The 13,041-nt window shown below is 45.5% G+C and overlaps 1 protein-coding gene across 1 annotated transcript in view; it reads right to left on the bottom strand.

The window, feature by feature from the left end:
• The window catches only part of LOC124594291 (glutamate receptor ionotropic, kainate 2-like), a 212,001-nt gene that overhangs the window by 154,703 nt on the left and 44,257 nt on the right, over positions 1 to 13,041 (bottom strand). The window contains exons 3-4 of the mRNA XM_047132654.1: positions 10,995 to 11,174; positions 283 to 470 (exon numbers count right to left, since the gene is read on the bottom strand). Coding sequence (XP_046988610.1) covers positions 283 to 470; positions 10,995 to 11,174 — 368 coding nt within the window. The remainder of the gene's footprint in view (positions 1 to 282; positions 471 to 10,994; positions 11,175 to 13,041) is intronic.

The following is a 13,041-nucleotide window of genomic DNA, read 5'->3' as shown; positions in this document are numbered from 1 at the left end:
TTTTAAAAAAATTATTTACAAACGAAAAATTTTAGCACTGTTTCTACGGCTAGTTGATATTTTGGTTTATTAATCGGTAATTAATAAGAAAATGAAAAGAACACATGTTATAACTAATACCAGACAAATACCGAAAAATACCTGTGATTCAGAACTAAAATGCCGATATCGGTTTTAAGAGGTCGGTTTTTCACGTCCCCACTTTGAAGTGTCACAATTTCGCAGCATTATTTGCGGAAGTAGGTAGCGAATTTAATGTAGTGTCAGTCGTCGGTTGCCCACCTGTGCGACGAATTCGGCATCAGGGTGCAGGTTGAACTGGTAGCGGCGCGAAGGCGGCGGCTTGGGATCCCAGTTGACGACGATCTGCGGGATCTCCAGGCGGTCGCAGACGGAGCGCACGATGTCCGTGGAGGCGGTCTGCCGAGGTCCCACCACGCCGGCCACGCCTTCCAGCGTCAGGTTGCACACTAACGCAAAAGAACCCTAGTGAACTTGGCACGGAATATACTACAACCTAGCGACAAAATACACACACCGGCCGAGCAAATCATAACACGTATGCAGGGTGTTTCACAATTCATGTTACACAATTCTGGATGTTGTAGAGAGACTCAGTAGATGACATTATACACAGGAATCCATGTCCAGAAATGTCATCCAACGACGCTACGGAGGTTAAAAGTTTTAGGGGTCGGCGACTGCAAATTCCAAGCAGGCTGTATAGATTTTTATGTTGGCAACGCCACGTAGCGCTCTGTATGAAAATCGCTGATTGCGCTGTGGGCAGTCTGTGGCTGGTTGGACTCATTGTTGGATTATTCGCTAGTGTAGTGCTTGGAAGTTGGATGTGAACAGCGCGCAGCGTTGGGCAGTTGAAGATGAGCCGTCAGCAGTGGTGGATGTGGAGAGAGAGATGCCAGAGTTTTGAGATGTTACTATGAGCGGACGATCTGGACCTGTGTCCGTCAGAAAAAGGAAATTTGTAAAACTGGATGTCACGAACTGATATTTATAATGACTTTTGCACACTATAAAGGTAAATACATTGTTTGTTCTCTATCAAAATCTTTCATTTGTTAACTATGTCTATCTGTAGTTAATGCCTTCACTGGTTAGAAACTTTTATTTAGCTGACAGTATTGGCGCTGGCTGCATTGCAGTAGTTAGAGCAACAAAGATTTTTGTGAGGTAAGTGATTCATGAAAGTTATACGTTATTGATAGTCAAGGCTATTCTTTTGTAGGGATTATTCAAAGTCAGATTGCGTTGCGCTAAAAATATTGTGTGTCAGTTTAGTGATGATCAGAATAAGTAAAGAGAAAACTGTCTCAGTACGTTGAGTTTTACTCAGCTGTTTCTGTATCAAATAACGTAAGAGTTTGTCCAGCACTGTCATTCTTAATTTTAAAAGGGGAAGTTTCAAAATGTACACTACTGGCCATTAAAATTCCTACACCACGAAGATGACGTGCTACAGACGCGAAATTTAACCGACAGGAAGAGGATGCTTTGTTATGCAAATGATTAGCTTTTCAGTGCATTCACACAAGGTAGGCGCCGGTGGCGACACCTACAACGTGCTGACATGAGGAAAGTTTCCAACCGATTTCTCTACAAATGGTTCAAATGGCTCAGAGAACTATGGGACTTAACTTCTAAGGTCATCAGTCCCCTAGACTGCCCTAGGCAGGATTCGAACCTGCGACCGTAGCGGTCGCGCGGTTCCAGACTGTAGCGCCTAGAACCGCTCGGCCACTCCGGCAGGCGATATCTCATACACAAACAGCATTTGACCGGTGTTGCCTGGTGAAACGTTGTTGTGATGCCTAGTGTAAGGAGGAGAAATGCGTACCATCACGTTTCCGACTTTGATAAAGGTCGGATTGTAGCCTATCACGATTGCGGTTTATCGTATCGCGACATTGCTGATCGCGTTGGTCGAGATCCAATGACTGTTAGCAGAATATGGAATCGGTGGGTTCAGGAGGGTAATATGGAACGTCATGCTGGATCCCAACGGCCTCGTATCACTAGCAGTCGAGATGACAGGCATCTTATCCGCATGGCTGTAACGGGTCGTGCAGCCACGTCTCGATCCCTGAGTCAACAGATGGGGATGTTTGGAAGACAACAACCATCTGCACGAACAGTTCGACAACGTTTGCAGCAGGATGGACTATCAGCTCGGAGACCATGGCTGCGGTTACCCTTGACGCTGCATCACAGAGAGGAGCGCCTGCGATGGTGTACTCAACGACAAACCTGGGTGCACGAATTGCAAACCGTCATTTTTTCTGATGAATCCAGGTTCTGTTTACAACATCATGATGGTCGCATCCGTGTTTGGCGACATCACGGTGAACGCACATTGGAAGCGTGTATTCGTCATCGCCATACTGGCGTATCACCCGGCGTGATGGTATGGGGTGCCATAGGTTACACATCTCGGTCGCCTCTTTTTCGCATTGACGGCACTTTGAACAGTGGACGTTGCATTTCAGGTGTGTTACGACCCGTGGCTCTACACTTCATTCGATCCCTACGAAACCCTACATTTCAGCAGGAGAATGCACGACCGCATGTTGCAGGTCCTGAACGGGCCTTTCTGGATACAGAAAATGTTCGACTGGTGCCGCGGCCAGCACATTCTCCAGATCGCTCACCAACTGAAAACGTCTCGTCAATGGTGGCCGAGAAACTGGCTCGTTACTATACGCCAGGCACTACTCTTGATGAACTGTGGTATCGTGTTGAAGCTGCATGGGCAGGTGTACCTGTACACGTCATCTAAGTTCGGTTTGACTCAATGCCCAGGCGTATCAAGGCCGTTATTACGGCTAGAGGTGGTTGTTCTGGGTACTGATTTCTCAGGATCTATGCACCCAAATTGCGTGAAAATGTTATCACTAGCCAATTCTAGTATAATATATTTGTCCAAAGAATACCCGTTTATCATCTGCATTTCTTCTTGGTGTAGCAATTTTAATGGCCAGTAGTGTATGTATATGCAAGGTGATTGCATGATAATGCTACAAATTTTGTAGGTTAATGGAGGAGCATAAATGTATGAACTTGAGGTATGGGTCCTTGTAACGTAAGCAAACGACATGAAAGCTAAAAGGCAGGCACTTGACATCAGTTCCATAACAACCATTGAAGAAGAATACAAAATACCCGTGGTGGGACTCCACATGTGAAGAAGCACTGGAAGAACGAAAGAGTGCTTTCCAGAAACGTAACTCTAAGAAGTCACTGCTGACTCAACAATATTATCTTCAGCCCAGAAAGGAAGCCTCAAAACGGATCACACAAACAAAGAGGAGGCTCTTGAAGGACCAGTTGGACTCGACAGGAAAAGACTTCTGAGATCACAATACTCGAGACTTTTACAGGACATTCGCAGGGAGGATTCGAAGATACACCCCTCAGAGCTTATGTTTCAGAAAACCAGACGGCAAACTCGCGTTGACCGACCGATATAATTGTAGAGAATTGGCTCTATACTTCTCAGAGCAATTCAATTGCCAGGACCCCACATCAAGATGGCCCAAAGAGACACCCGCACAAGTAAACCCAGAATCTTCACCACATACCAAAGAAGTAATCCATAGACACATCTTCAGACTCAAGAATAGCAGGGCACTGGAGAAGAAGGCATAGTTCCAGAACTATTGAAGAACATAGCCCAAATACACTTGAGGAGCTTACACAAATCATCATAGACATCTGGAAAACTGAAAAGGTACCTGAAGAATGGAAATGTGCACTCATCCATCCGTTACACAAGAAAGGAGACAGAACAGATGCCAATAACTACAGAGGGATTTCTCTCCTTGAAGTCATCTACAAAATACTATCCGCGTGCTTTCTTCAAAGAACACAAGAACAGCTTGAAAACAAAATTGGTGACTATCAAGCCGGTTTCCGACGGGGGCGTTCTGTGTTGAACAAATTTTCAATTTCAAGGTGCTTTTGAAATATAGAGCAACACGAAGGTCGCCGATCGTCTGTATGTTCGTCTACTTCAAGAAGGCATATGATTCGGTCGATCGACAGCCCCTCTTTAACATCTTAGAAGAACAAGGACTTGATCGAAATACATTAAGACTCATCAAGGAAACAGTCACGGGCACGAAGTCAAAAGCGAAGTTCATGGGCGAATTGTCAGAGCCCATTGAGATAAAGACCAGTGTTCGACAAGGTGATGGATTGTCACTACTGCTCTTCAACCTTCTTCTGGATAAAGTCATCCGAGAATGGGAGAAAGAATTGAAACCCCAGGACCACTAGAAACCCATGCAACTTGGACGAAAGAATGATGACGTCAAGGTCAGTCGTTAAGCGTTCGCAGACAACCTAGCGGTACTAGCAGCCTGCGAAAATACAGCGATCAAACAATTGAAGTCCTCAAGGAATGCGCTGAGAAAACTGGACTCCAAATTTCATTCGGGAAGACCAAGCTCATTTTCACTAAATTTGACAGTCAGAAACTGAACACAAAATACGGGCTGATCAAACGAGTTCCACACTTCAAATATCTCGGTGAGATCACAGAACCAACAGGGTTGGAAAAGGAGGTACAGAAAGTTCGGTTACAAAAGCTCAAACGAGCATATGGGAGAATGCGTGAAATCTACAACAAAAATGTATGTTCATTCATACAAAGATCAAACATTATAGTACAGTGATTAAACCTGAAGTGCTGTACGCGAGACAGCTGTTTGCTGCCGCCCGGCAACAAGGAGATCGCACAGATTTGTGCGACCTTGCTGCGATGATGACAGACGCCTTGCGCAACGACTCACCGAGCTTTTGTTTACTTCCAGGTCTTTGTAGACATTCTGCAGGTGCCTATTAATATCTGCAACGCTCTTGGTTTCCACCAGAAGAAACTCAATGACAGCTCTCTGCTTGGATCACACCTCCGGTACAGGCGCCATTTTTAAGGCTACATATAGCGCCCCCAATTTCCGGAAGTTCATGAAACTATAGGGGATAAAGCGGGAATATCCCAAGATATTCCACAACAAATTCTGCATTTTTTCAACAGAAACTTGCCGCGAAAAAACGTGTTGCGTTACTTACTGACCCCCTCCCCCCTCATAAATGCCTGTATGCGTCGGGTTTCTTTAGACTTAACGACCCAATCTCCATGTAACTTCCGGGAGACCAACAAGTTGAAGAACAACAACTTACCTTCGTTTCTACTAACATAGTAAAGCCAATCTATGAGTGTATGGAGTTCATGTGGTCCAAGACCTAGTGCAGTGTACCCACGCTGTGAGGGCAGATTAAAATCGTGTTGCCCTGATACCATCTGCTAACGAAAAAGTTGTTGCTTACCTTCGAAAGGTCGAGTTGTAGCTCAGAAGTGGTGCTGTTTGTACACCGAAAGAATTTTGTACAAGGATTCTGTCACGAAATACTTGGTATGGGAGCCGTGTTTTTGTGCTGTTAACCGCGGAAAACCGACGGCAGTTCTACATCTACATAGTTACTCTGCGAATTACCCTTAAGTGCTTGGCAGAGGTTCATCGAACCATCGAATCATCTTCACGCTAATTCTCTACTATTCAACTCTCAAACAGCTTGCGGAGAAAAGAACACCTGTATCTTTCCGAGTGAACTCTGATTTCCCTTATTTTATTATGATGATCGTTTCTCCATATGTAGGTCGCCGTCAACAAAAAAGTTTTACATTCAGAGGAGAAAGTTGGTGATTGAAATTTCGTGATAAGATCCCGCCGCAGCAACGAGAAACGCCTTTGTTTGAATGATTTCCACCCCAAACCCCGTTTCACGTACGTGACACTCTCTCCCCTATTTCTCGATAACACAAAAAGCCCTGCCCTTCTTTGAACTTTCTCGATGTACTCCATTAATCCTATCTGGTAAGGATGTCACACTGCGCAGCAGTACTCCGGAAGAGGACGGACAAGCGTAGCGTAGGCAGTCTCTTTAGTAGACATGTTGCATCTTCTAGGTGTTCTGCTAATAAAACGCTGTCTTTGGTTCGATTTCCCCCCAACGTTTTCTCCGTGTTCTTACCAACTTAATTTGTCCGTAATTGTAATTCCTAGGTATTTAGTTGAATTTACCGCCTTTAGATTTGATTTACTTATCGTGTAACCGGAAGCTGGCCGATTTCTTTTAACACTCATGTGAATTACCTCTTACTTTTCATTATTTAGCGTCAATTGCCAATTTTTGAACCACACAGATACCTTACCTAAATCGTTTTGCAATTGGTATTGACCTTCTGGACTTTACTAGACGATAAACGTAACAGTATCTGCAAACAACCTAAGACGGCTGCTAAGATTGTTTCCTAATTCATTTATATGAACAACGGACGGCCTATTATGCTACCTTGTGGAACGCCAGAAAGCATTTCTGTTTAACTCGGTGACATTCCGTCAATTACTACGAACTGTGACATCCCTGACAGGAAATTATGAATCCAGTCGCATAACTGTGACGATGTTCCACAAGCATGCAATTTAATTACAAGTCGCTTACGAAGTAGGGGTCAAAAGGTTTCTGGAAATCTTCAAATGCAGAATCGGGCTGCCATCCTTTCTCGATAGCACTCAACACTTCGTGTGAGTAAAGAGCTACATGTGTTTCACAAGAACGATGTTTTCTAAATCCATGTTGACTGTGTGTCAATAGACCATTCTCTTCAAGATAGTTCATAATGTTCGAACACAATATATGTTCCAAAATCCTGCTGCATACCGACGTTAATGAAACAGGCACGTAATTTATTGGATTACTCCTATTACCCTTCTTAAATATTGGTGTGACCCGTGTAGCTTCCCAGCCCCTGGGTATGGATCTTTCATCAAGCGTGCGGTGGTATGTCATTGTTAGGTATGGACCTATTGTATCAGTTCAAAAATGGCTCTGAGCACCATGGGACTTAACATCTGAGGTCATCAGTCCCCTAGACTTAGAACTACTTAAACCTAAGGACATCACACATATCCATACCCGAGACAGGATTCGAACCTTCTACAGTACCAGCAGCGCAGTTCCGGACTGAAGCGCCTAGAACCGGTCGGTGGCAACGGCTGGCTATTCCATCAGCATACTCTTAAAAGAACCTAGTTGGTATACAATCTGGGCCGGAAGACCTATTTTTATTTAGTAACTTAAGTTACTTCACTGCCCCGAGGAAATCTACTCCTAAGTTACTCATGTAGGGAACTTATCATCAATCGAATTCCATGTGTACTGTTTGTTTTTAGTCGGTCGTGGCAGTGTCCGGTGATGTGTTGTCGCGACTTGGGGTCCAAGTCGCCCCACTTTACTGGGACGGCTGACAACCAATGCGCCGGGAGGCTGCAGCCATCCATTTGTTGATATTGTTACGTTGGTCGAGGGTTTCAGCTGCCTTCCCCGTTTTGCGAGTGCGCGTCCATGACCATTTCAGAAACACTCGGGCTTTATTTAACTTTATAGGCTGCTCACAATCGCAAGATACCCCGCTAGTGCGCGACATATAATGAGAGAAATACGTTGTTTTGTGTGTACCCAGTTAACGCTACTTGCGATGAACCATTATGGTTCAAATGGTTCAAATGGCTCTGAGCACTATGGGACTCAACTGCTGAGGTCATTAGTCCCCTAGAACTTAGAACTAGTTAAACCTAACTAACATAAGGACATCACAAACATCCATGCCCGAGGCAGGATTCGAACCTGCGACCGTAGCGGTCTTGCGGTTCCAGACTGCAGCGCCTTTAACCGCACGGCCACTTCGGCCGGCTGAACCATTATGGCACATCTTTATTCTACACTACTGGTCATTAAAATTGCTACACCAAGAAGAAATGCGGATGATAAACGGTTATTCACTGGACAAATATATTATACTGGAACTGACACGTGATTACATTTTCACGCAATTTGGGTGCATAGATCCTGAGAAATCAGTACCCAGAACAACCACCTCTGGCCTTGATACGCCTGGGCATTGAGTCAAACAGAGCTTGGATGGAGTATACAGGTACAGCTGCCCATGCAGCTTCAACACGATACCACAGTTCATCAAGAGTAGTGACTGGCGTATTGTGACGAGCCAGTTGCTCGGCTACCATTGACCAGACGTTTTTAATTGGTGACAGATCTGGACAATGTGCTGGCCAAGGCAGCAGTCGAACATTTTCTGTATCCAGAAAAGGCCCGTACAGGACCTGCTACATGCGGTCGTTCATTATCCTGCTGAAATGTAGGGTTTTGCAGGGATCGAATGAAGGGTAGAGCCACGGGTCGCAACACATTTGAAATGTAACGTCCACTTTTCAAACTGCAGTCAATGCGAACAAGAGGTGACCGAGACGTGTAACCTATGGCACCCCATACCATCACGCCGGGTGATACGCCAGTATGGCGATGACGAATACACGCTTCCAATGTGCGTTCACCGCGATGTCGCCAAACACGGATGCGACCATCATGATACTGTAAACAGAACCTGAATTCATCAGAAAAAATGACGTTTTGCAATTCGTGCACCCAGGTTCGTCGTTGAGTACACCATCGCAGGCGTTCCTGTCTGTGATGCAGCGTCAAGGGTAACCGCAGCCATGGTCCCCGAGCTGATAGTCCATCCTGCTGCAAACGTCGTCGAACTGTTCGTGCAGATGGTTGTTGTCTTCCAAACATCCTCATCTGTTGACTCAGGGATCGAGACGTGGCTGCACGACCCGTTACAGCCATGCGGATAAGATGCCTGTCATCTCGACTGCTAGTGATACGAGGCCGTTGGGATCCAGCACGGCGTTCCGTATTACCCTCCTGAACCCACCGATTCCATATTCTGCTAACAGTCATTGGATCTCGACCAACGCGACCAGCAATGCCGCGATACGATAAACCACAATCGCGATAGGCTACAATCCCACCATTATCAAAGTCGGAAACGTGATGGTACGCATTTCTCCTCCTTACACGAGGCATCACAACAACGTTTCAGCAGGCAACGCCGGTCAACTGCTGTTTGTGTATGTGAAATCGGTTGGAAACTTTCCTCATGTCAGCAAGTTGTAGGTGTCGCCACCGACGCCAGCCTAGCGTGAATGCTCTGAAAAGCTAATCATTTGCATATCACAGCATCTTCTTCCTGTCGCTTAAATTTGGCGTCTGTAGAACGTCATCTTCGTGGTGTAGCAATGTTAATGGCCAGTAGTGTATCTTCTAACTTAAACCACTTGCCTGAAAGTACGTTTTCTTGTATTATGCGCTATCAGTAAGTATCTTCACATTCGCTACAAAATATTTTGAACATGTCTAAAAGATCATACACCACAAGGAATCAGCAGCTTTGATACATGTCATATATTGTAGGTGGAGTTGGGAGAGAGGAAAGGAAAGTGAAGGGACTGTTGATCTCAGATGCATTGGGACTATAGGCGGAATCAGCGGCGACGAGTGAAGACGTGTGCCAGACTGGAAATCGAACCTGGGATCTCCTGCTTACTAGGCAGTTGTGTTAACCATTGTGCCACCCAGAGACAGTGTTACCGCAATTGCGTGGACTGTCATGGTACGCCTCTCCGTCGACCCACATTCCCACCCAGCGCCACGTATCCACAGTCCCCCCCCGTGTCCTTCATGGTCGCTACTGTGAGATCCCGGCAGGAGGTCGAACCTAACTGTGCATCCGCACTGAAGGTGGTGGATTCCTTCCGGTTCTAGGTATATCAGTTACATGAATGCGTAGTGTCTGTTGTTTCGGACGTGTCCTCAATGCACGTTCTACCTCCGACGGGAAACTCAAAGTAACGAGCATGGAGGACAAGGCTGGGGATTGCGTATAGGTGGCGCTGGGTGGGAACGTGGGTCGGTCGGCAGGCGTACCGAGGTAGTCGTCGCTATTGGGATAAACATTGTGTCCAGCATGCGCAGTAGTTAACGCAACTACGTAGTAAACAGGTGAGCCCTGGTTCGGGTCTCCGGCGTACATTTCGGTTGTCGACACACTGATTCCGCAAAAGGTCTCGGTACAGCTGACACCAATAGTACCTTCCCTTTCTTTTCCTTCCTACCACCTCCCCCTCCCACCAACAATTTACATAATATATGTAATACATTCTCGGTATTCTATCCGCGTCAGTTCTGGATAAAATCTCGAGCTTTCGACGGTTACCTCCATCGTCATCGTCAGGAGCTGACTGTCTTCACTGCTGCTGTGGTAGCCTTATTTATATCCCGTGGACGGCTTCTGATTGCTCGGCTTATGATTGGTCGGCGATGACGTACTGCTGTCGCAAACGATATCACTGTGTGCACCGGTGGCTGCACCGCTTCCGTTGGAATGTAAACCTTGGAAGGAACGTCTCTGCTGCTTCTCTGCATCGAGCGCTCGTTTCCATGCACAGCTCAGATGGTATCCGCTATGGCGGTTACAGTTATTTTGACTCATTCTTATTTGAACAGCCTCCTTAATAACAGAATCCTAGTACGTGGAGGTATGGGACAGAATTTTTTGTTTCGTCGAAAAATATTTTATGTATGTTCGTGAGGCTGTGCTCCGCAATTGACGATTTCTCCAGTTCTCTATTATTAATATGACGTTGACGTTCTGCACAGCGGTCGGAAACGGTACGAATCGTCTGACCTATATAATTGCTTCCAGACTCACAGGGTACATTATAAACTCCAGGGACCTTGAGGCCGAGATTGTCCTTAACAGGGCGCATTTCCTTAGGAGGACGAAAAATCGGTCAGCTCCTGACGATGACGATGGAGGTAATCGTCGAAAGCTCGAGATTTTATCCAGAACTGACGCGGCAAGAATACCGAGAATGTTTTACATATAAGTACCGTCGCGAAAAACTTCGTTCCCAATTCATATAATATGTTATTCCTATTTCTTTCCTTAATTTATTGTAACCAGTTTAGATGAACAAGGTGTTTAGCGTAGTTAGCGTGCTCTGTGCATGCTCGCTGGGAGTTATCGCCGGCAAGAGAAGCGGAAGACTCACTCTTCCTGCCGGTGCCGAAGCTGTCGAGCGCGCTGACGGTGACCTCCTGGGCGTCGAGTAGGGGCCGGCGGTCGAGGCGGCCCAGGATGGCGTCTGCCCGCGTCTGCATGTTGATGGCCGCCACCGCAGACCGGAACGCCTGCACCAGGGCCGGCGGCCCCGACTCGTCGAACACGCCAGCTGGGCAAACAGTTGAATAAAGTGCGTATTACGAGTGCCTCGTACAGCTGGTAAATGTCTATTCAGACTGTTACACCACGAGGTTGGGAAACTTTACGCGTTAAAGAGAAATTATTAGTTACTTCCGTTGTCCCTCTTTGGCCACTTTTGCCCTGAATTTTTCTCATATTTTCACAATAATAAATAGTTTGTGCAGACTTGTCTCTTTAGAAGATACAGACTCTGTGTACTGTTGCATCTCACTATCCGTACATGACAACGAAAGCAGGCTTGATTATCTAACTTGTCAATAGAAAAATTTGGAAATTTGTGGTAAGGTCTTATGGGAACAAACTGCTGAGGTCATCGGTTCGTAAGCCTACACACTACTTAATCCAACTTAAACTAACTTACGCTATGGACAACACACACACCCGAACTTCCGGCGGGGGAGAGTCGCCTCCGCTGCTTCCATTTGGTTGCCTATGCACGAAAATCGTGTCTGCAAGTTCCGTCAGGGGTACAACTCTCCTTGTTCAGGGCTGATCGACATTAGTACTTCCTTAAAGCGTTTATTAATGATTATATCAACAGTTGCAATATTTATTAGACTTGATAACAGGTAGGTTTGTATTGTGGCATTCATCGTGCAAACATTTATAAAGCATATGTTGCCACTCAACGTTTATTATTAAGACCAGGCACTGTCAGTGCAGCCTCAGTAGGCCAGGCCTCAAAATGAACTTGTAAGAATCGAAACTAGTGGCCTAACAAACACTGCAACTGTTGACAGAACCGTTAATAACTGCTTTAAGGAATTTAAATTAAGTTGCTGTTCCCTTTCAACGAAATGTTGAAGCTGAAGTATTAATTCTTCCACTTGTAAATGCAGACTGCAGTTTGCTACAGTACAGACACTGCACGCCAGGATTGCTCATGTCAGTACACAGCTCGCTAACTATACTGTATTAGTTGAGTAATCATCCCAGCCTCTATATCTCGTTGTGATTGCCTAACCTACAGTACAGTCCTAGCAATGACAGTCTCGCTACATGTATTCAACTGTCAGAGGTGTCAGAACGATTTTGACTTCCAACTCGGCCGTTCCGGGGCCGGGGTCTCTTACCTCAAATTGATACACTTACCCTTCTTCAGCATCTCTGAAAGTTTGTAACAAGGTCAACGAATCACCCTCTATATCTGGGCGACCGAATCAACATATAAATATTTCCAGAATGCGAATATATTGCTTTAACCTCCATGCCCCTTATGTCTGAAAGACATGGGAAAGAGCTACAAAAACAAATGTATTCTCGTCCATCCCGCTTCAGTTTAACTGGCCGTTAATAACGTATCATGAAATTTTTGTTCGTTTTGTGCTCTTACCAGCGGCTGATCTTTCGCAGTTGTGCAATGCGTTGTGCGTGACTGCCATATCTAACATCATCCAAGGCAGTGAAACGAAAATGGTCTCATTTCTCAAGTTCCCACCAACATATTAGGGAGTTTTCCCTTCATTACCAGGCAATTTCTGGAACTTAAAAGGCTCTCCCAAATATCCTCAGTTGGGAACTCTTTTGCTCCACTCCTACTCCCAGTCCACCAGAATATGGCTGAATTTGAACGAGATCTACAATGGACTGACTTCCGGGCCAGTAATAAGAAAAAAGAAACTATTACAATTCACTCACGCACACATACTTCTTATTTTTGTCCGAAGCAAAGTTCTTCCAGAAACAAGCTGAAATAGGTGCAATCCCGAAGTTCTGGCTAATCGTTTTGGGAGTTTTTCCACGGTTAATGAGGCAAATTACAGATTGGCGGTCCCCTTTCAGGCATTCACAGTGAGCAACATCTTCAATGAAATTTGACTGAAAAGGCTCAAGAC

The sequence above is a fragment of the Schistocerca americana genome, chromosome 2 (genome assembly GCF_021461395.2).
Source record: "Schistocerca americana isolate TAMUIC-IGC-003095 chromosome 2, iqSchAmer2.1, whole genome shotgun sequence".
Lineage (NCBI taxonomy): Eukaryota > Metazoa > Arthropoda > Insecta > Orthoptera > Acrididae > Schistocerca > Schistocerca americana.
The sequence above is the reverse complement of the archived record's forward strand: the minus strand, read 5'-3'. Positions and strand labels throughout refer to the sequence as shown.